This window comes from Notolepis coatsorum (genome assembly GCF_963971535.1).
Source record: "Notolepis coatsorum genome assembly, chromosome: 4".
NCBI classification, from domain to species: Eukaryota; Metazoa; Chordata; class Actinopteri; order Aulopiformes; family Paralepididae; genus Notolepis; species Notolepis coatsorum.
Window position 1 is genome coordinate 73774459 of NC_140168.1, and position 25366 is coordinate 73799824.

Below are 25366 nucleotides of genomic sequence, written 5' to 3' on the forward strand. Positions count from 1 at the left end.
CAGAGATTTCTCAGCTGCATAATAATGTGACAGTTGATGTGGCAGTTGGCACCAGGCCACACAGTGGTTGGAGCTGCAGCCTCAAAACGGCTTAAGATCTTGAGGTAGAAAAATGCTGTTTTTGAGTACTTGATTAGAAATACAAAACAATGTTTTTTTTTTGAAAAAAAAACTAAATCTAGAAATGTTATCTAGCTAAGGGAAGCCGTTACAAATTACAATGTCCTAATCGGAATCAGCTCATCTGGCTGCAAATCTGTCTGGTGTAGTTGACTACACCAGCAACAACAGAGTTGAGCAACAACAGACAGCTCAGAGTTGACTACACCAGCAACAACAGACAGCTCAGAGTTGCCTACACCAGCAACAACAGACAGCTCAGAGTTGCCTACACCAGCAACAACAGACAGCTCAGAGTTGAGTAGCAATGATTGATGAAATCACAATTATTTGTTTATAGATACATAAAGCTAATTAAAATCTTGTTTGATTGATGTTTTCTTCTCTGTTGCTATGAGGTCAGAAATGATCAGAGATGATCAGAGATTATCAGAGATGATCAGATTATCAGAAATTATCAGATTATCAGAGATGAGCAAAACTACTTCATGGAAAGAGGGTCAGTAGCAGATGGAAAATGTGTGGTTTTAGGAGACACCTAGTGGTGAAGATTACACATTACACACACACTGGAAATGTAACCACATACTGTAAACTAGCTGACAGACAGACAGACAGACAGACAGACAGACAGACAGACAGACAGACAGACAGACAGACAGACAGACAGACAGACAGACAGACAGACAGACAGACAGACAGACAGACAGACAGACAGACAGACAGACAGACAGACAGAAATAGACAGACAGACATAGACAGATAGATAGATGGACGGACACCAGCAACAACAGACAGCTCATAGTTAATTAGACAGGATTTATCTCAAGCGAGTGGGACAATGTTCTAACCATCATGCGATGTGCTTAGTGAAGCATTGGCTTAAAGGGGAACTATCTTATAAATGGCCTTTTTCAGTGTTTAGCATTGTTTCCTAGCTATGTGGACTTATATTAATAGGATCTATGTCTCTAATTCTCATATTGGCGCATTCTTCCAATTCTCCTCTCACAATATTCACCCTCACTGAACTGAGTCATCTGAAAATTTGCATATCTGTGATGTCAGAGATTTCTCAGCTGCATAATAATGTGACAGTTGATGTGGCAGTTGGCACCAGGCCACACAGTGGTTGGAGCTGCAGCCTCAAAACGGCTTAAGAGGGGGGAGGGGGGCAGGAAGTGATGACTAGAGCGGAATTCAACAACCTTCTACATTCCCCCCCGGTCCCTTATAGCTCTGTTTTCCTTTTTCTTTTCTTACAGCTAACTCGGAATGGGAATAGTATGATACTAGTGTGAATGTAATGATGTAACTGTGTTACAAACAGGGGCGACATTTCCACTAGGGACAGGGGGGACAATGGGACATGTCCCCTTCACTTTTCAAAATCTTGTTCCCACTTTTTACCAAAAAAATAATTGGGGTGGGTATGATTTGACCTTCAGACGCGTGCGTTCTTCACATGCACAAAAACAATCAATCGCAGCACATATTTCCCATCCCATAATAATTGTGCCCCCCCCCCCCCCCCCCACACACTTCTCAAACTAAAGTTGCGCCCTTGGTTACAAACAATGACTCAAACGTCAAATCACTGCAAGAAGCATCTTATTGTGCAAGAAGCATGAAGCAAACATTTTCTAATCTGCAAGTGTTGGGGTTCGTACACACACACACACACACACACACACACACACACACACACACACACACACACACACACACACATAGACTGAATAATAATGTAAAAATTACAATAATAGTAAATATTAGGGGTGCAATGCATCGATCCTAAGGTCGAATCGCATCGAATCGTGGTCAAGAGATTTCATGATGCATTGAATTGTTGCCTGAAGAATCGTAATGGAATAGAATCGTTGTGGGGTCAAATATTTACACCCCTATTATTGACCTATAGTCCATTCATGCTGAGTGAATCAGTTCCCCCAGCCACATTTGTGTATTCAAAAAATTTGGGGGGATTAACTGATCGAAAATGTATCGTATTGAATTGTGGTCAAATGAGAAGATTTCATGATGCATTGAATCGTTGCCTGAAGAATCGTAATCTAATCGAATCGGGGTAAAATATTTACACCCCTAGTAAATATAAGTGAAAGTGGCAATGAGCTCTGGACCCTCTGGGGGCATCGAAGCACCCGCTGAGCAATGACTGCAATCTGTGCTCCTCTTGAAGATGTACCTAGATGTTACAACTGCCAGTAGCAAGGACACCCTTGGTTAGTGAGCTAGCATGACATTGCTGGTATCTACAGATTCCTCCAGGCCTCTAGTCTCAGACGTTACTACTACTGTCTCACTAGCTTCAAAAACAAGCCCACCAGATCCCATTAACACTTTCACTGCCCAAGCTTAATTCCTTTCTACCTCCTGTTTTAAATTATGGCTATGTGTCTAATCTGCCCATCGCTTATCAAAGACTCATTTTCCAGTCAACATTGTCATAGCAGATTGTTTTTTTATCGCTTCATTTCCGTTTTCTAGCATTTTGAAAAGCACTTGTTTTCATGGAAAAATTAAGACATTCCATGATAATCGCCCTTTACTGGAATATTCTAGAACGTTGTCATTTTTCGGCCTATTTATGAATCGTTTTCAAATAAACGCTAGATTATCGATAGTATTATGTGTACGCATGCATGCTCTGGCCGCGAGCTGAAAATCGATTCTCGCCATTCGAAAAAATCGATCCTTTTATTGATTCACCGTGTATACTGTAAAAACACATAATCCCCGCTGCTCTGAGGCTCACTAGTGGAGCTGATCCACCCCGGCTGCGTGAGTGAGAAGTCAAATGTGGAGTCAGGGATTTTTTTTCTCATTCATTTCCATTGAGTTCAATCCAAAAGGGTGAATTACCATCTGGGAGACGATAGGGGGTGCTTTTTTCACATCTGAGCACCTGGAGTGGCTGAATTTCCAACGGTAGACTCGGTTGATGAAATATGATTTCAGATCGCTAATAAAAAAAACGAATTCTCATGAGTGGGCATTCAACCCGCGGGGGGTAAACCCGAGAAAACTCGGGTTGGGCAATCAAAGTGTTAAGATTCAGCTTTACTGGGTTTAAAGGGTTAAATGTGTCAAAAGTCAGTGTTTGAGATAAAATGATGAAATCTTACAGGCATAATCGAGATATTATTTTCGATTTTCTTTTTGTTTCCATGACGACTGAAGCCAAAAGTGGATGTGTAAATATGTTTTTTTCCTCCAATGACTACAATATATTATATGACCTGAGAGTTAAAAATCCTGTCAAAAATTCTGTTATTGAGATAAAGGGCAAATATTATTTGAGCTAATGCATCTACAATTATTTCTTAATTGTAGATGCTCCCTCCCTACTTCCTATTTCCCCATGTGGAATGCACCTGATTGGATAAACAACATGCTGGTGCTCTAGTGCAACATCTAGTGGCTGAACGTTATCTATTCTATAGCACCTTTAATTTAGCACATTTTGAAAAAAGAATAATGTTATAATAATGGACTTCATTGATTGATTGATTAATTGATTGAAAACCTTTATTTATCCCAGAGGGGCGATTCAGGTGTCCATCCCAGCATCAACATTCAACAGCCATTTAGAACAATTAATACAACACATACACTTAATTAATACGTGTTAAAAACAAAGACGGACACAACAAGTAGGGCTAGAAAAGAGGTAAAATATAGGTAAAATAGAGCTAAAAAAGTGGTGAAGGGAAAAGAAAAAAGAGTCTATTCAGGTTGTTTATTTACAGTCCACAAATCAGATCCTCCAGTCCACGGCAGTTAGCCCGTCCTGGCCCTGCCTGGTTGTAGAGGACTGCCCGAAGCGCTTTGTGGTATGTTGGGGGGGATACGTCTGGCTAAACGTGGACCACATTGCGGTCAGCTCATCATGGAGGGGGCGGCAGGGGTTCTCAAGGATAGCGCACAGCTTCCTACTCGTCCTCCACCACTTCCAGACTGTCCAGGTCAGCTCCCACCACAGAGCTCGCTTTCTTAACCAGTTTATTTATTTTGTCTGTGTTGGTGTTGCCCCCCCCCCCCCCCCCCAGCATACCACAGCGAAAAAGAGGGCACTAGCCACCACAGACTGGTAGAACATCTGCAGATATTGAAAGACCTGAGCCCTCTCAGGAAGAACAGTCTGCTCTATCCCTTCCTGTAGAGGGCCTCAGGGGTTGTCCATCCAGTCCAGTTTGTTATTCATGAGAACACCCAAAAATGTATAGTTCTCCACCATCTCCACCTCCACCCCCCAGAATGGTGAAGGGAGTTGGGGGCTTCCTCTTCCTCCACCGATGGGCCACCACAATCTCCTTTATCTTACTGATGTTGAGCTGTAGGTGGTTTTTGTTGCTCCATTCTGTGAAGCTCTCCACCACAGCTCTGCAGCCATTTACCATTTACTATTTAAACAATTGTCCTATATCCTACCACCAGGGATGTGCACAGGTACGGGCTATTGTTTCCCGGGCAACAGCCCATTTACTCTGATTGGCTGATTTGTCCCTCTGGAGAGCCTTTTTTCTTTCTTTTACATACAAAATTAACCAGCAGCTCCACTGCAAATACAGGGAGGGGCAAGAAGGCACAGCGACACTGCCTCACCCCCTGGTGCCCCCACGGTTGAAAAATGTCACACTAAAGTGCCCTTTTGAGTGTCGAAATCGAGAGGACGTGCCCCATTGGTGCCCTTGCAATGGTCTAAACTTGACCATGAGCCGCCACAGTGGAAAAATGTCACGCTAAAGTGTGCTTTTGAGTGGCAGAAATAATTTATACTTTTATATATAATGGGGGGGGGGGGGGGGGGGTGCTATGTTTCCAGGTTAGAGCAATAGGGAGGTGTAGTCTGACGTCACTGGTTGTTCCACCCGTATAGGGATTTATCATTGGGAAAATGGATTATCGGCTATTGTAACAATTCTGCCACATGAACATTGGCAAGCTTTCCATTTTTGCACAAAATGAGTTCCCTTCTACCACTAACATTATTGTTTAAGCATTTTTGGTTGAAATAAAGGTAGTTATAAGGTTTTAAATTTGTCATAAAAAAGAACTACATGAACCTGTTGTTCACTAGGCAGCCTGTTCAGTGCTGTCGCCTTATCCACGTCACGGCCAGCTGATACCAAGCTAGCGTTACCTCGCTAAACGTACTAGATGTTAGCAATGTCTACTGTCGTTAACCATTTTAAATCGGGGCATGTAGAGGTGTTTCGGGACCGAATAAGATGTACAGGTCCTCTCCTCAGACCTGTGCACTGCATGCATCATGCCGGCTAGCAAGCTAGCTAGCTACACGTCACGGCCGGCTGATACCACATTTACATTTACATTTACATTTAGTCATTTAGCTGACGCTTTTATCCAAAGCGACTTACAAGTTCTGTACGACAAGACAGCAAGAAGGGTACAACTCTATCAGCTGAGTAACAATGTTCATCAAGTGTTGCGTGTTACAGTGTAGGTTAGTTTATTAGGACAAGTGCATGACAGTAAGGTTAGTCAGGGTTAGATTTTTTTTTTTTTTTTTTTTTTTTTTTTTTAATCATTTCAGATAATGGTTGAAGAAATGAGTCTTTAGTCGACGGCGAAAGATTGGACGGGATTCGGCTGTCCTAACTGGGATGGGTAGTTCATTCCACCATTGTGGGGCAAGGACTGAGAATAGGCGGCTTCTCTTTGATGACCCTCCGGGAGCTTGGATAGGAGTAGGTCTGAGGCGGCCAGAAGATGCAGAGCGTAGCTAATGTAAGGTTATGTATATAACCCAGTTCTGTTAGTTATGGTGCGCTCAGCACCTAGTTGCACTGTACTTCACTTCGTGCATAAACACTGAATAAAAAATTCCACCATGTACCTTTTTTTTACATCCCAACATTCGTATGACCACACCCCCTTCCGCTTACCTTCACAAGCAGGTGTGTGGTCACCTACTCGCCTCCTTCCCAAACTTTCACCACAAGGCGAGATCAAGGGCCGCAGCGGCGTCCTAGGTGCTGAGCGCACCATAACTAACAGAACTGGGTTATATACATAACCTTACGTTCTGTATCGTTATGGCTTCGCTCAGCACCTAGTTGCACAACAGGGGCTGAGCGGGAGCCATAGCCCGACAAATGTACCCCGCTGAGGCCCCCCACAACCATCAGACCGGGGAGGACCGAGCCCCCCCGACCCTCCCTAATGGAGGATACCCCCCCTATTGGAGGTTCACGGGAGGGCGACGGATCCGACCGCGCGAAGAGGCACTCAAGCAACTCAACGCACAGGGTGAGCAGACCGTGGCTTGACCCCACGACTACACACACGCACAACCCGCATGCCACCCGGGAACGAACGGAAGGAACAACCTCGTTACTGCCCCCGAAATCACGGGGTCAAGAGCAAACCCAACCCCGTGGCAAGGCCGTAGCAGCGGAGCGCGAAGGAAGACCCAGACCCACTGAAGGGACTGGATCCCCTGGAAAAAGGGGGCCCGGAGAGGTCAATGACGCCAGGCATCAAGACCCCACCAGGTGGTCACTTAGTGACACCGCCCCCCACATCGCCAGCGTATTCGGATAAGGCTCCTCCAAGAGCGGGCCCTTTCCCCCCAATAGCACACCGCCTGGCACACTGACTGTGCAGAACAGGCAGTCAGCATGGCCGTAAGCACTCAAAAGGTTAACCAACGGAAGCAGGCAGCGCACCGGGGAAACCAGGCAACAGGCTGTAACCTGAGCCTGGAGCACTGCAGACGAGACAGGCGCCAAAGGAGTCAGCTGAAAACAGCCCCCCCGGCGGAAGGGGCGTATGCTGGCGTTTTTGATCACCATGACAAAGCCTCCATTAAAAAAAACCCACCCAGAGGGGTCGAAGCAGAGAAGGCTGACATGATTGGCAGACGTCATGAACGTGCAGGGGCACACTCAACCGGGTAACCCGGGAGTTGACTCTGCTCCAACATACCAGGGAATCAACTACCCTCTCTGTACAGACGGTGGTTGTTCCTATAACCCCTCAAGAAAAAACTCCAAAACACACCTGCGGGTATACACTGGCTATACTGCAGTACAAGTGTTTCAGTTTTCAAAAAAGGGTTTATCCCAGGCCTACGGTATCAACGAAACTTTATTTCGGACCGGGCCCGGCGGCACGGGAAGCAAAGGGTTACCAGAGGAGGTCCAAGACCACCCCAACAGCCCCCTCTTCGCCACGCGTGAGAGAGGAGCGAAAAGAATGGAGAACCAGCCCTAAGCACACCGTACTTGGTATTCCCAGGCGGTCTCCCAACCAAGTACTAACCAGGACCGAACCTGCTTAGCTTCCGAGATCGGACGAGATCGGGCATGTACAGGTTGGTATGGCCGTAAGCCATTACGATAGTGCAGAGTACAACATGTACCCAACAAAGGGTCTTCATAACGCCTAACCCTGTGACACCCGGACCGACCCGGCATTTTTCCCCCCGAAAAAAGCACAAGTCCCTCAGGGTACCAGAACAGCAGATCTGCATCCCCGGCGGACAACGGGTTAACTGACCTGGACCAGCGTGACCAGACCAGTCCCGTGTCCTAACCACGCCGACATGCCCACTCCAGGAGAGGGGGTAGGTATGTGTGTCGATCTAAAACATGAAAAGAGGGCGCCACCCAGACGGTCCCATTTGGACCGTGCTCAGTGGCCCACCCCAAGGGCGTGAGACCCCTCTACCTATGTTCAGATCTATTCCGTTAACATCCCCCAGATATGAACAAGAATTCATCGAGACAACCTAGTAAACTGGCGCTCGGAAGAGACAAAACTCCATCCCAGTTGCCCTATAAAAACGCTGTTTTAACAAGCAACCAAGGCGCACTTAGCCCCTGCGTGATTCTTTAACAGAAGCACACTGAGCCAGCACTATGTATGCATCGAGACCCAAACACATCAATGGATAGTCTAGCAAGACACCAAACATTGTTCCTCCAAGTCGCCTGGGAGAACGACACGGAGCCGTCGTGCTTCATGTACCTTCCTCTTTTTATTCCAATTCCTGTCCCCCCAGCCTCTCTCCCCTCACTCCCTCCACCCCTCCCTCCCTCCCGCCACGGCGCGATGATGCCTTGTGTTACTACTTAGTGTTGTTGCTGCCGACTATCGCATACAGCGTCTCAGGCCTTCTGTAGATGATATGTGTCAACAAATGTACATGTCTGTTGAATTTATGCTGTGCCGTTGTTACTGTAAAAATGTAATGATCGTGATGTGTTATTATTAATGAGACGTTGAGCTGTATGTGTATGTCATTGGAATTTCCCCAAGGGGATTAATAAAGTAATATCTTATCTTATCTTATCTTATCTTATTCAAAAAAGAAAGAAACACAGACTGACATGAATCCCACGTGACGCAGCTGAGGGTAAAAATTGTTTAAATTTTTACATCCCACCACCCTCGCCATAGGGAGGAGACGGAAATCCCCAGAGAGACTTCCCATGCGAGCTGTATAGATTGAAAAGAATATATTGCAACATTGAGCTATGTAATATTTGGGTTAGGGCTCTCCGAGGAGGAGGCACTGAACCAATACACACTCAATAATCGAATTGAATCGAATACACACACAATAGAGCAGAACTCCTTTTTGAAGTTCCACTCACCTTGACAATCTGAGGAGGAGGCTCTGAACTCTGAGGAGGCTCCCTCACAGGGAAGGAGAGTCCGAACTCACAGAAGGCCCGAGGAGGAGCTTCGTGAGGAGGAGCTCTGACAACTCCCTGAAACAGATCCATAACATGGACCTGAACAACTCACGGAAGTCTTACCAACAGAGACGCGCACAGTGACGTACTCTATGGCGGGGGAATTTCTGCGGTGCACACGCCCAATCTTCCAGGGCGTGGGACCAGGAAACTCCCTCCCCCCCCCCCCCTCTTACCCTGTAACGTGCCGAACAGCAACGTGACAGGAACCTTGAAGGACAGGAGGTTTTAACCCCTGACCAATCAGAAAAGGGGAGGAAAGGATTACCAGTTCACCCCTTTACGACCCCACACCCATGATACGATGTAATGACAAACAGAGCATGACACAGTCATATTCTACTACATGAAGTATCTAACAGCTTCACATAGCTCATGCGCTAACCTGCTATCTGATTTTTACTAAGGAAGAAAACACAGAATAGAGAGGGCCCCCTTTAAGAGCCCCGGTACCAGACTTACACATGTGCTTCTGTGGCCAACCTAACCCAGTTGTAGATCACAAGACACACACAACCCTTTATCACAACAAAAAATGGCAAAGTACACTCTCTACAGAGGAATGCCGTTTTTCATAACGAGAGAATACAGAATCCTCGATTATGTATTGGCCACAGGCCTTGCTAAGCACACACGATAAGTGACCAAACAATCTTTTCTTTAGGAAAATATTGTTTCTCAAGCGGTTAGCACAACCCCAGCAATTAAGCTGAGGGTTACATCGTATCCCCACAAACACAGTGACACAATATATTGTAAACAACATGTCTGAGAGGAGGGTGGGGAAGCCCCAGGGAAACCGGGGGGACCACCCCTCCTTCCTTACCCTTGATACGACCAAGTTGAACAGGTAACCCTGTTAATATGTGAACACACTGTTCATTGTCATTACAGGCTGAGAAAGGAATTCATTCCTCAATCATATGTCACTAAGCATAGCTTTATAGGTTAATTAACCCCCTTAGTTGTGAGTCCATGTTATATGAACACACATGTTCTCATCACAACTAACCAGATCATTTTTACACATGTAAAACAACAACCCGATTTCTATGGAGAAAGAAGCTATACCAGTGACAAGACAATTCACACACAACACGCATCGTATCCTTAATGTATTGCAGCAACACACGTTTTGGAAAACATTGTTATTACAAAACATTTAGAAGGGAAGGAAAGAAAAAGTGTTTAAGGTCTGGTCAGGACCTTCCTACCCTGAACGCAGGCCAAGCGAACTGCAATCTGGCTAACGGGACACCGAAGATGAACACACATCTCTTGCGTCGGCGACGAGGGCAGCGTCGCTGCGCCACCCAGCCGCTACGTTTCTCCATGTTGACGCAGTCCTCGCTGGCAGGGCTCCCGGTAGGTTCGACTAACATCCTCTGTCAAAGATGACGTCGTAGTCAGAGTGTTTAAGGCATGTTATAGTCACAGAAAAAACTTTCAACAGTCTAGCATTAAGCTAACAGCCGTTTGGCTGATAGCAACAAGCTAACGTTTACTAGCCTGGTAAACACAGCGAGCTAACAGCTGCGCAGCTAACAGCTGACTGGCTAACACAGTAGGCCACAACTAGCACGCCAGCTAAGCAGCTATCACCTGAACTGTATACAACGACATAACAAGCCACACTTCAGACAGGCTGCTGTCCAAGTCCCTCCCCTAAGAGGGAAAAGAAAAAGAACGTCAGAACACAGTTTTCAACGGCGATCCAGACATGCAGCATAGCCAGCACAGTTCCCATTTCGGGCTGCAGCCGACTTTGAGCATGGAACTCCCAATAAAGAAGATCCTATGCCCACATTTCCTCCTTAGGGTATACTTTCATTTGTATATGAAAGATGGGGCCTGCACGGGACAGAGAAGCATCCGCTTGAGAATCCTGGGATCACCAGGTCTTGGTCGGGGCCCACTAGATTGACCATCATGGGCGTCAGACCAAAATCCTCCGACCGCCGTTTAAGCCAAGCAGAGGACCCCAGCCTGAAGTCGGCGTTTCGTAAATCGTCAGCTAACCCCCACAGCATCAACAACAACCAGAGCTCGCAAGCAAAACAGTACGTACCCAACCTGGAAACAACCGCTTCTCACAACAGTCGGTGCTTCCTACAGTCCAGCTGTGTTTCCGGAGGGCAACCCCATCCAGCCGCAGCAAGGAGGACTGTAGCTGGGGAGCATGTCAGCGGCGTGAGCTCCTAATACGAAAAAGCCATTGAAGGTCGGAATGACCTTCAGTAACGAAGACAATATCGCCGTATTTTCTTGAAAAATAGTGAGAGAGAAAATAAAGATATGATGTCAACGTATCTCTTTTGTTTTCCAACTTTCTTCTACTAACAACCTTGTAAGTGGGGATCTACCGAAGGCACTTCCTTGTGGTGAAAGTGAAGAAGGAGGCGAGTAGGTGACCACACACCTGCTTATGAAGGTAAGCGGAAGGGGGTGTGGTCAGACGAATGTTGGGATGTAAAGGTACATGGTGGAATTTTTTATTCAGTGTTTATGCACGAAGTGAAGTACAGTGCAACTAGGTGCTGAGCGAAGCCATAACGATACAGAACTAACGTTACAAGCTCAAAAACCTTATAACTACTACTGTTGTGTCCATAAGTTCCCTGGCAGAATACTTTGTCTGTGAGGACAAAAGTAAATAAGAACGATATATATAACGCTGTATAGCATATTCTCTAAAAAGTATACAAAGAGGAGATAACCATTTTAAATCGGCGCATGTAGAGCCTGCCTAAAAACAATAACGTTATAAACTATACACAATATGTACAACGAAACAATGATTTACATTAGTATTTACAGTGATTTAATATGCAGTGAATACAAATAATGATAACGTGGTTGTTGCTTTTAGAAATGGTGTTTGGCTTCATCTGATAAATGGATATGATCACCAGAGAGATACTAGCCACAGAGTCAGGGTCAGTTATTTTCCCATTGTACGAATTGGTAAGCTCATCGAATGTAAGGGAAATCTGATCCTAGGTCTGTGACTACAGGCAGGAGGCTACGCTGTGGTGCCGTCAGTCAGCAGCGCCAAATAGCAGTGTTGTTTCCCAGCGAACGAAAACATAAACGTTGTTATTTTGCTACCTTTACGATTAATTGCGAATATTTTCATGTTGAGCTAGACGACAGAGTACAGCAACTTGCAATGGGCCTGGTCTACAAGATACACTACACGACCAAGGTACCCATGTACATGTCAAAATACAAAGGTCAGTGAATACCACAATCACAACACCAGAGGGAGCTCCACAAATCATGTTAACCCCAGATTCGGCTCAAACAAGGGACTAAACACGTTTCGCAATTATGCCACATCAATGTGGAACGCCCTACCCAAAGCTGTAAAGGAATGTGAATCACTACCCACTTTCAAAACCACTCTCAAGGAACACCTACGGGAGACTGCAATTCGAAACTGGCCCCTGTAAATGTCCTAACCCAACCCCCTCCAATGTACAGTAATTTACATAGTATGGATTCGTCAATATTCCAATGTACAGTTTTGCTTGTTTGTACAGTGCCCCCCCCCCCCCCATCCAATGTAAATTACCTAGTATGGTTGTCAATATCCCAATGTACAGTTTTGCTTGTACAGTTGTACAGTGTCCCCCCCCCCCAACCCCTCCCTACCCAACCCCCCCCACACAACCCCACCCAACCTCCTGTGTACAGTTTTTACGTCAAATGTATATACTCCCTTTTCTGGACTCTTTTTGTATCAAAAACAGTACTGTATTTGCAAATCTGGTATGTCATAAATGTATAGATGTAGCAGTACTGTCTATCTGTATGTCATGTATGCAGTGGTGCAGTCGTAATATGGGAACTGGTTACACGCCATGTGCACGCGCGCTCCCGCGCATACATGTTCCCTCAGTTGCACAGAACAGATGATTATTATGCATAACAATGGAGATCAAGCAGCCTCCCACCTTCTCGTAGGTTCTTATTATTATGCAAAGTCTAGGTGACAAGTGCCGGCCGCCGGCCGGGTAGCTTTCTACAACGGCCGGGTACTTATCATTGCGCGCACTTCTGCCCTGAGTGACTACTAATAACACGCCGTGTAACCGCGTGTGTGCACGACTGCACCCCTGCATGTATGTCATATATGTCCTGATGAATTGAAAATGGGGGACCCTGATGTAAACAAGACGAAAGTCTTTATCTGGTCTGCATCCCCTTAGCAATTGTGTGTATTGAGCTATACTGTATTGTACCCATTCTGCAATCTGTTAATAAAGCTTTCAATCAATCAATCAATCAGCTATAGATTGCGGATGAATACACACAGAAAGGTACACCATGCCAACGTTAATGCTTTATTTATCTAAAACGAGCCGATTTAGAAATGGTCAATGGGGAAATACATTAAGTGGAACAGAGGGTGGAACAGGAAAAAAACGAAAATGACGTAACCACTACACCTCCCGATAGCCCCTCCAAATGTCTGTGCACGTCCCTGGCTGCCTACCACCCAGTGGGAACGGTCTGGAATGCAAAGGTGACTCATACTACGTCACTTCACCTGGCTAAGGACACGTAGGAGTGTCTTTCCTGAATAACACGTTGCAGCCCCATCATGTTTGCTGACGCCAAGTCAGTTTATACCTAAGTATGTGAGGACGACTCGACGCCCCGAGGCAGACCCTGGGTCAGCAGCATTCCAGTGTATTGTCTCGCTAGACTGGGTGGAGCTAGCCGGAAGTAGCTCCAAGAGAGGGAGGGGAGAGTCGCGCTGATTTGAGCTGAGAGGGAGGGAGATGTTGGACTGAACCACCGTCACATTTCACTATTTGCTTGAATGTTCATACACGCGCATACTAGAGAGGATTTTTTGTTTGTTTGCGGAAAGTAAATGATTAGCTTTTATCTCTAAGCGAAAGGCCACTTTCGCCACTTTTGTTTTTTGTTATTGTTAGTTACAAAGGGTGTCGCCGAACTGCTCAAACGTTTATCATTTCGGTCCCCTCTCGAATTGTATTTAAACTCGACAATTGTCAATTGTTTGTAATTAGTTGGACTCGAGAACAAACCCATCCTGATTCCTGTCTCCTCCACAAGACATTTTTACTGCGTTCAGCGGGGCGTTGCTGCAGTTTTTCTTTTCTCCACACACCAGCCTGAAACTCCGGGAGCTGCCCAAAAGACACAGTTCCAACAACGGGGGATTGACCATAGACAAAAAAGCCGTGTCTACTTTTGACTTTAAAAACACACACACTGCGAGTGTTTTATTGGGAAAATGTCCGGAATGAACAGCATCGATGCCGTGAAGCGCAAGATCAAAGTGTTGCAGCAACAGGCGGATGCAGCGGAGGAGAGAGCAGAGACTCTGCAGAGACAAGTGGAGGAGGAGAAGAGAGCCAGAGAGCAGGTAGGCCTGGTGTCCTGCAGCTCCACACAACACAGAGAGCAGGTAGGCCTGATGTCCTGCAGCTCCACACAACACAGAGAGCAGGTAGGCCTGGTGTCCTGCAGCTCCACACAACACAGAGAGCAGGTAGGCCTGGTGTCCTGCAGCTCCACACAACACAGAGAGCCAGAGAGCAGGTAGGCCTGGTGTCCTGCAGCTCCACACAACACAACACAGAGAGCAGGTAGGCCTGGTGTCCTGCAGCTCCACACAACACAGAGAACAGTAGGCCTGGTGTCACTGTGCAGATCCACACAACACAGAGAGCAGGTAGACCTGGTGTCACTGTGCAGATCCACACAACACAGAGAGCAGGTAGACCTGGTGTCACTGTGCAGATCCACACAACACAGAGAGCAGGTAGACCTGGTGTCACTGTGCAGATCCACACAACACAGAGAGCAGGTACCTGGTGTCACTGTGCAGATCAACACAACACAGAGAGCAGGTAGGCTGCCCTGGTGTCACTGTGCAGATCCACACAACACAGAGAGCAGGTAGGCCTGGTGTCACTGTGCAGATCCACACAACACAGAGAGCAGGTAGACCTGGTGTCACTGTGCAGATCCACACAACACAGAGAGCAGGTAGACCTGGTGTCACTGTGCAGATCCACACAACACAGAGAGCAGGTAGGCCTGGTGTCACTGTGCAGATCCACACAACACAGAGAACAGGTAGACCTGGTGTCACTGTGCAGATCCACACAACACAGAGAACAGGTAGACCTGGTGTCACTGTGCAGATCCACACAACACAGAGAACAGGTAGACCTGGTGTCACTGTGCAGATCCACACAACACAGAGAACAGGTAGGCCTGGTGTCACTGTGCAGATCCACACAACACAGAGAACAGGTACCTGGTGTCACTGTGCAGATCCACACAACACAGAGAACAGGTAGACCTGGTGTCCTGCAGCTCCACACAACACAGAGAGCAGGTAGGCCTGGTGTCACTGCAGATCCACACAACACACCCAGAGCCAACCAGGCTTTTTCCTACCTCTTTTGTTTTGTGATGGTTTGTTTTGGGTAGTTTTACCACCACCAGGCCTATACACTGGTTATATTGTGGCCAATAATCTTTTTGTTGCTGCTACATTGTCTCCAGTCGTAATATATAAGTAGAATGGTTGTTTCCTTTTGAAGAAGAGAGAGGGCAGGGTTATTACGATTCATGCCCCCCGTTCCTTTCGCATCGTGGTGCTACTAAATTATGTGACAATGAGAAGCTGTGTATAGGCTCAACTTTACTATGACTACATTTGACTTTATTTGTTATTGACTCGTTGCCACGACAAGACTGTAGCCTATGTGCTTTTTATTTTCTTAAAACTTAATTTTTTAAAGCAAATGGGAGATTATGCTATCTGTTTTCGCAAGAATTTGGGAAGTTTTAAAGTTGAAAAGCTGCAAATAAAAGTGTTTTTGGAGGTGCAGCCCTGCTTCGTGTTCCGGGGCTGTGGCTGCTCTTCTTGGAATGGGATGATGACGCATCCTTCCTCCAGCAGCGCTCCGGATCGTATCCAGCTGCAGAGCCGGAGAGCGGCGCTCTCAGGCGCTGAGCTGTCCTCAGAGCCGGTCCTGAGGACCTGAGAGCGCCGCTCTGCGGCTCTGCAGCTGCATGCTTCTCCTCCGGATGCGAGCTGCAGCTGGAGAGAGAAACCCGCTGCCCCCCAAACTAACTCACCCCAATCTCATTTCCACCACGATCTGTTTATCATTAAAAGCCACGTTTGCACCCAATAGACATGACGTTTGTTTGTGTGATACGCCCACGTGGGTGCTTTTTTGTAATGTTCTCATGTTATGATTAAGATAGAAACCGAATAACTTATTATTAGCCAAATGCCCCACAGCCTAGCTAACAGAAATGTCACGGTGAGAGAGAATAGGAAAAGTTCCCTCGTGTCAATGACAGAAGCGATAGCTCTCATCCATTGCAGGAATAACACGGCAACTACATGATACTAATGTGTCCTGAACTATGCAATATGTAGCCATGCCTACTAGACCTGTATTCTGTGGAATTTAGAGATGTCTGTCTGTTTGCATTACTTGGTGTCGGCTGGTTATACAAACCTGTTGTAACACATAAGTGACATGTCGCCCATCTTCCTTCCTTGTCATTGTTCAGCCTGCATGCCAGTGTTTTGTCATGTCATGTATTTGGGAGGGTGTTCGTAGAACATATCTAGCTTAAGTTTGATTGGAGCTGATCACATGGCCTCCTGTTTTTTTTTTTATAAATATAATTTCACCCAGAATGCAAGAAATTATTTCACTAGTGGACTAATGTTTTTTGTCCTACAATTTCTCATCCCTCCTATTCTGAACCCTGATGGATTCTGCTAGATGATTAAGCTCAACTAAAGAGGTCATGGGCATCAAATAGTCATAGGATATTGTTTACTAGTATAAATCAATGATATCAATTGAATCAACTCGCGTTACCAACATTATTGCTCTTCAGCAAATGAACGCAGTAATGCGGAAGGACCTCTTTAAATCCAATGCTCATTAAAGATTATATAACATTGTGATGTCAAAGATGTCATAATTTAGCAAGAAGTAACTTGTTCAACATGATGGATTGATAGAGAATGTATCTGAATGAATATGCAATTAATTTAAAGTATATAGCGCTGGTTTGTTTGCTTAGCCGAAGACAACATTGTGGTCCCTGTATGGGCTAACATTGTGGTCCCTGTGTTCGGCCCTCCGAACCAAACCAGTGTCATTGCCAGCAGCCTGGGTAACCTCTCTCCCCTAGTCAAGCCCTTTGTAAAAAACCTGGGCGTGCTCTTTGATCCCGAGTTTTCCTTCAATAGGCAGGTGAACTCGGTGGTGAAGGGGTGCTTTTTCCAGCTCCGGTCCATAGCCAAGATCAAGGCCATTCTCTCCCCCTCAGACCTGGAAAGAGTAATTCACGCCTTCATATCCTCACGCTCTACTGTAACTCCCTGTACCTGGCGCTAAATAAATCCACCATAGCCCGTCTACAACTCCCCCAAAACGCTGCCGCTAGACTGCTCACAGGTACCCGGAAGAGAGCCCACATCACCCCTGTACTTGCCTCCCTCCACTGGCTCCCGGTGCGCTTTAGAATAGACTTCAAGGTCCTTTTATTGGTTTATAAAGCCCTAAATGGTAAGGCCCCTGCTTACCTAGCAGACCTCCTCACCCCCTATACCAACGCCAGGGCCCTCAGATCGGCTGATACCACCCGTAGGTCTAACTTCAAGTCTAGGGGGGGACGTGCTTTTGCGGTCGCAGCCCCTGACCTCTGGAACAGCATCCCCATGTCCATTAAATCTGCCCCCTCCATCGAGTCTTTTAAATCAAAACCCACCTATATCGCCTGGCCTTGCCTGACTCACTTTGACTCTTGCCGTACTTGTTGACGTGTTGTTCTGTTTTTCCTTTGTCTATCCGTTGATTTTATTTTATTTTTCAGTTTATTTTATACTTTTCTTTGTACTTAGCTTAGCTATGTGAAGCACTTTGGTTGACAAGCGTCATGTTTAAACGTGCTATATAAATGGGCTAACATTGTGTTCCCTGTATGGGCTAACATTGTGATCCCTGTATGGGCTAACATTGTGGTCTCTGTATGGGCTAACATTGTGGTCTCTGTATGGGCTAACATTGTGGTCTCTGTATGGGCTAACATTGTGGTTAGGGATGCCCCGATCGATCGGCCACCGATCGTTATCGGCCGATAATCAGTATAAATATGCGATCGGTGATCGGTGATAATGCTTTATTTTCGCCGATCGTCAAAACCGATCTCACTTGCTCGTCTCGCTGAGTTCTGTCTCAGACACCGGGAGCTGTGCGGCGTCTGCTCCTCCCTCCAGCCCCTCCCGCGCGCATGTAAACACGGGTCTAGTAGTCTAGTCTAGTGGAACGGGAGGACGGCGTCTCCCTTAGCTAACGTTAGCTACCGTTACAAAATGACCCAGTCAACCATTCACTTCCAGTCCAATACATGATGAGGCATTGTCTAACCGAACGGTATCTAGCCGGCCAGCTACCGATAGCTCCTGACATCAACAAACGCTCCAGCAAACTCTAGTAGAGACGTGGATGATACCTCAGCTAGCTCATGTTAGCTGACGCCAGCTCACTGTTCAAAACGAAATGTCCCACTGAACTAAATAGTTCACAGAGGCGCTGTATCAACGTTATATAGCCGGCCAGCAGTAGCCACAGATAGCTCCTGATATCAAGGCCTAACAAAAATAATAGTTGGTTTCAGGTTGGTTGTCAGTTTGGCCATGGGTAGGTAGGGAATTTATTTTATTTAATTTTTTTATTTTATTCTTTCCCACGGCGACTATGGATAGGGAATTTCTTTATTTAATTAAAATGTTCACAACAACATGGATGCATGTACTCTGCCAGCATGTTTAATATCCATAATACTAAATGTTTGACTAAGATTTCTATGAAACTTTATTCGAGAAAAAAAAAAAAAAAAAAAAAAAAAAAAAAAAAAAAAAAATTTTTTTTTTTTTAATATATAATTTTTTTTTAAAACTCATAAAATATATTGGGTCGCACCTAAATCGGCAGGGTCGGTCGGCAACCTGAAACCAACCATTATTTTTGTTAGGCCCAATGTTTTATAACACTCATTCGATGCGTATTCGAGCTGAGGGCATGTTGTTGAATATGATCAATAGGGTCCAGCTGCACCTCCGGAGAATCCTGGCCGTAGCTGCAGGCTACTCGAGTATAGGGTCTAGCTGCAGCTCCGGAGAATCCTGGCCGTAGCTGGAGGCTACTAGAGTACACACAGACAGTGGAGCTTGTTGCGTGGTGGCGATGTCTCGCAGATAATACAAGTACAAGTCTAATTATATAATCTATATATTTTATAAAAAATAAATAAAAAGATTTATATAAAATAATTTTTTATTTTTTTTTAATCAAAAACTATCGGTATCGGATCGGTATCGGCCGATATGGCTCACGACGATTGGTGATCGGTATCGGTGGCAAAAAACGTGATCGGGGCATCCCTAATTGTGGTCCCTGTATGGGCTAACATTGTGGTCTCTGTATGGGCTAAAATTGTGGTCCTGTATGGTATAACATTGTGATCCCTGTATGGGCTAACATTGTGATCCCTGTATGGGCTAACATTGTGATCCCTGTATGGGCTAACATTGTGGTCTCTCTATGGGCTAACATTGTGGTCCCTGTATGGGCTAACATTGTGATCCCTGTATGGGCTAACATTGTGGTCCCTGTATGGGCTAACATTGTGGTCCTTGTATGGTATAACATTGTGATCCCTGTATGGGCTAACATTGTGATCCCTGTATGGGCTAACATTGTGATCCCTGTATGGGCTAACATTGTGATCCCTGTATGGGCTAACATTGTGATCCCTGTATGGGCTAACATTGTGGTCTCTGTATGGGCTAACATTGTGGTCCTTGTATGGGCTAACATTGTGATCCTTCATCCTTGTATATTCTACATTGTGATCCTTGTATATTCTACATTGTCATCCCTGTATGGGCTAACATTGTGGTCTCTGTATGGGCTAACATTGTGGTCCCTGTATGGGCTAACATTGATCCTTGTATGGGCTAACATTGATCCTTGTATGGGCTAACATTGAAGCGAAGGCCATGGCATCCCTTTATTTATACATTTCTTTGTTGCCTGATTGCTGTCTGGCTCTGGCACAGCGACAACAGGCCTCCCAGAGCAGGAGTCTTGTGCTTCAGAGTGTGGCGTCTCCTCTCATCCCAGAGCAGGAGTCTTGTGCTTCAGAGTGTGGCGTCTCCTCTCATCCCAGAGCAGGAGTCTTGTGCTTCAGAGTGTGGCGTCTCCTCTCATCCCAGAGCAGGAGTCTTGTGCTTCAGAGTGTGGCGTCTCCTCTCATCCCAGAGCAGGAGTCTTGTGCTTCAGAGTGTGGCGTCTCCTCTCATCCCAGAGCAGGAGTCTTGTGCTTCAGAGTGTGGCGTCTCCTCTCATCCCAGAGCAGGAGTCTTGTGCTTCAGAGTGTGGCGTCTCCTCTCATCCCAGAGCAGGAGTCTTGTGCTTCAGAGTGTGGCGTCTCCTCTCATCCCAGAGCAGGAGTCTTGTGCTTCAGAGTGTGGCGTCTCCTCTTATCCTTGTATGGTGTGTCGGGCATCGTGTGCCCGGCAGCCCACCCTGTTATGGCCATCTCTCTGCCCCCACCTGGCAGAGCTATCTGTTATGTTATGGCAATCTCTCTGCCCCCGCCTGGCAGAGCTATCTGTGTTCACATATTAAGTAATCATTCAATTTTACACATATATACTGTAGGTAAAGAAATACTAGTTTTGTTTTTCTTAGAATTCACTGTATTTGAACATGTTAAATGGAATTGTATTAGTACTCCTTTGAATACATGTCGGTTGATTTTCTGTCACCCAATCTAGGTGTCATGTCAGTTTTACAATGTATATTCAATCTATTTGGACATATATGCATCGAGAGGACAGAAGTATACATGGACGGACTAAGCAAATAGATGAGTTTGATGGCATAGAAGAAAATGGATTGTGTGTTCTCTGTGTATGGCTGCACGATAAAAGACCAAATGTATCAATAGATTTGACGGGTTTCACCGCTGTGACAAGTCTACATTACCTTTTTTATTTAGTTGTTCACCGTTTATTTAAACCATCTGTCGGTGTTGGATAGGATTGTGGGAATAATTATCCTCCCACGGATGACCAAGGCTCCTCATCATGTATCCTATATTATCTCTTGAGTTTGTGGAAAGCGGTTCTACCGGATGATCCTCGTTCATTCAGACCATGTAACTCATTGATTGTGTTTATTGCTGCCTTTTTGCCGTGTGTATATATGCTGTCCGTCGCATGGCGATATATCGACGGAAAGCGGACATTATGTTCAGCCCCTGCTCATGTGTGTCGTCTCCTCCGTGACACTTCTCTCCCGTCTCCTCCGTGACACTTCTCTCCCGTCTCCTCCGTGACACTTCTCTCCCGTCTCCTCCGTGACACTTCTCTCCCGTCTCCTCCACCCAGGCCGAGGCGGAGGTGGCCTCCCTCAACAGGCGCATCCAGCTGGTGGAGGAGGAGCTGGACAGAGCCCAGGAGCGACTGGCCACCGCGCTGCAGAAACTGGAGGAAGCGGAGAAGGCTGCCGATGAGAGCGAGAGGTCAGTTCATGACGACGCCATAAATCTTGGGTTGTTATTAACCATTTCACTGCCGCACTACCAACATGGTTAACCCTTCCACTGCGACAACACACAGCAGGTTATAACCCTTTCACTGCCACACACGACCGTCGGGGTGAAAGGGTTAAAGGAACATGCCAACATAATGGGAAATGTGCTTACCGTCTCCTCCAACTCTGTGCGTTCAGTAGAAAGCTAGCCTAACTTAGCACAAATTAATGGAAGCGGATACGGACCAGCTAGCCTAAAACTCTAGGAGAGGTGTTTTTGGACAACAGCTAGGCTAGCTGGTCCATATCCGCTTCCATTAATTTGTGCTAATCTATGATTAATAAACTCATGACAACACCGGTATTACTGGTGACATCGTAGATTTTACAAAATTACGCTCAATATCTGTAGAGCGCTTACTTTGGTCTTTAATGTTATGCGGCTAGATTGACCCATTATGTCTGTCTGTTTATAATTAATTTTCAATGAGGAGTGTCCATTTGTTGGACAGACAGAGTTGACGTTGGGTTCTAATTAAAAAAAAGAAACCAACCGACAGTAATACCTAATTAATTTCTATCTGTAGAATAGCTGCTGCCGCCTTTATTTAGTCACAGTGCATCGCGCAAACGCACTGTTGCTGGTCTGGAATGGTCCTCTGAGCTCCTCTCCAGTCGAGCTTTCACTTTTTCGAGAGCACTAAAATACATCTGTGTGATGAAAACGAGTGAGTAAAGAGCTCTAAAAATACATCTGTGTTGTTGTGAGTGAGTAGAGAGCTCTAAAATACATTGGTGTGTTGAACAACCTTGGTTCTCCTAGATTCATTCCCCCTGCGAGAGATGCCATCTAGCTAACTAATATTGACACTTGACGTAATAATATCAGGTCAGAAATAAAAAAATTTAAAAAGATTTCCCAAATCCTACATGCTCCTCTCACTCTCCTAGTTTGTACTAAAATTAGAAGGTTTCTCTGATAATGAACAATTCAAAATTAGCCTGGGCTAATACTTGACGTTTTATGTTGTGTTATTTCCACATACAAGGAACGTTCAATCACTATTTGGGAACATGAGCTACTCTGCCAATCCATTGTCTATGGAACAGCTTCAGACTTAATACCTGAAGACATCAAACATTTGTAATTAGATTTGGGTGAGAGTTGTTCATGTTCACTTACTTCACTAACATTTTAGTGAGCATTCCTATGATCTTATTGGTCCTATGGTCTTTTTTTTGTCTTTCTTTTCTTGTTCTTATTTACCCAGGGTAGGTTCCCTGAGCATGAATGCTCTGTTTCCAGCAACGCCCTGCTTTACATTCACACAGTTTCCATACACCTCGGAGCTGCCCAGTACAACCACAGTCCGACACTGTTGGTCAATGAGCAGCTCCATTGGAGCAGTTGGGGGTTAAACCTTGTGTGTTGTTCAGGTCTGTGGGACCTGTTTTCAATGTTTAGTAAAAACCTGAGACTCATTGGTTAATTTTATGTGAAAAACATGTAAAAGAACACATTTCCATTTGAAGAAATGTGTTCTTTATGCTTTGCTCACCTCTGACCACCACCTCCTAATAGACAGTCTCCTCCCCACCGCATGTATATATTCCCTCCCCGCCGTATATGTATATTCCTCTCCCACCCACCCACCCCCTCCTAATGTACAGTCCCCTCCCCATCATATGTATATACTCTGTCAGGATCTAGGGGTAACAGTACTGTATATTTGAATACCGCCTATGTCACAAATGTATCAGTACTAAATACCTATATGTCCCTATGCCATAAATGTCATGTATGTTATGTATGTCATAAATGTCTATATGAATTGAAAATGGGGGACCCTGATGGAAACAAGACAAACGTCTTTCTCAGGTCTGCATCCCCTTAACAATTGTATGTATTGAGCCGTACTGTATTGTACCCATTCTGCAATCTGTTAAATAAAGTTTTCATTCATTCATTCATGACTTTCGTTATAGTCCCTCTGCGTTACCTTAGAAACTGCTTGACAACCACCTGTCACCTGATCGATTATGGTTACAATGACCCAGAAAGCTAACTTTATGCTAGCAAGCTTTTCTGTCGATAACTTTGCCTGTGGTTAACACACAGTGAATATGATCTGACAGTATGTTTGATAGAAAGGCTGCCTTGGTTGCCAGACATCTCATTGCCCCCCCCCCCCCCCCCCCCCAAATATGCGTGGTGGCTATATCACCGTCAGTCGTAGCCTCAAGTCTCTCGACGACATTGAAAATGAGGCTGACCTCAATTGTATTTTCGAGAATAAATAAAGGTTGATGATGATGAAGTACAGTCATTGTTGCGAGTTGAATTGTGAGGACGGGGTGTGCTGTGATAAATCAAGGGATTATGCAAATATAGGAATAAATTGCCTCCACATGTGACCAATCTGCTTTGCTAGCTCTATTTTGGAAAAAGAATGATCACCCAAAAGAGTAATACTGTGCGTAATTGCAGAATAACTATACAGTATGTGCAAAACAATTCACGATGTTTGGCGCAAACGCATTTGGATGTAGCGCGTCCTACCTGGTCGGCAACATTGAAACAAGCGCACTTGGATGTAACATGGCCTACCTGGTCAGCAACATTGAAACAAGCGCACTTGGATGTAACATGTCCTACCTGGTCAGCAACATTGAAACAAGCCCATTCATTTTTAACTCTAGCCGCACAGTATATCGAACATCAATCAACAACATCTCTCCAGCCAATCAGAATGGAGTATTCACCCAGGCCATGGTATAATAATAGTCAAATGGTTGAAGAGCCAACACTGTGGGCCAATAGGAGGATGCCTTATTTAAAAAAATTATTATATTTCTTTTCTTGACGTGAACCAGAATAAACGACTGCTTTTCAAAGCATCAGTGGAAATAGAGTAAGTGGCTCATGCACTTAACACTGTAGTGATTACAGCGTTGAAGATCAATGTTTTCCACAGGCCACACACACACACACACACACACACACATACACATACACATACACACACACACAATGACCCATTTGTGAAGTTCATCCTCTGAGGCATAGCAGCCTCTATAGTATTTTTTAAGTTGCGTAATTCAAGTTTTCACTCTGAATAGCCTGTATTTAATCACATCTGGCCTCCATTGCTTGCTAGTAATAAATAAATTCACCCAGTGCAGAAAGTTCCACTTGATGGGCACAGACTCGACCAAAACCCACAACGAGCATGAAGCTGCCGTCTTCGTTCAGTTTAGTCTCGTTTAATATTGCATAACTGGCATTTCCAACCACACCTTGCGATTAGCCAAGAGGTAGTTGTGCAGAGACGTTATTTCATGTTATATTTCCTGTGGTAGTGGATTCTCACTGTGCCTGGTCGATCACAGCAGCACTGTGAGGTCACTGTTCAAGAAGAATAGAATAGAAATCCTTTATTTATCCCGAGGGAAATTCTGCACTACAGATCGCTCACAATAAATGGTAAACATTTAGGTATTCAAAAAACAAAAGTCACGATAAGAATAAAGTACCGTTATACATTCTGGTATGTATATACTGTACATACTGTCACCCTGTGCTCACTGCTCAGTGATGCAGTGAGGCGCAGTGATACGTTATAAAGCCTGATGGCTGTCAGAATGAAGAATACATTGGCCAGACACTGGTACAATAGGTTGGATTGAAATCATAGTGGTTCAAAAATTTGGGTCGCGACTAAATGACTAAGGAAGATGTTGGGGCCCGAGGCTAGACCAGTTGAGAACCACTGATCTAGAGTCAGTATCTCAGACAAAGAACCATATAAGTCTGTTTTTAGTTTTCAGAGGAACAATATTTTCAAACTTTATTATTTAAAGATGGTAAGTTAG

At 45.3% G+C, this 25366-nt stretch overlaps 1 protein-coding gene across 8 annotated transcripts in view; it reads left to right on the top strand.

The window, feature by feature from the left end:
• tpm3 (tropomyosin 3) overlaps positions 1-25366 on the top strand; it is a 67994-nt gene that overhangs the window by 19649 nt on the left and 22979 nt on the right. For 4 of the 8 annotated variants that reach the window (XM_084313037.1, XM_084313038.1, XM_084313036.1 and 1 more), the window contains exon 3: positions 21349-21482. In XM_084313037.1, the coding sequence (XP_084169163.1) occupies positions 21349-21482 (134 nt within the window). Of the gene's footprint in view, positions 1-13478; positions 14269-21348; positions 21483-25366 lie in introns of those variants that run through there. The other 4 variants (XM_084313042.1, XM_084313041.1, XM_084313040.1 and 1 more) reach the window with 4 other exon arrangements.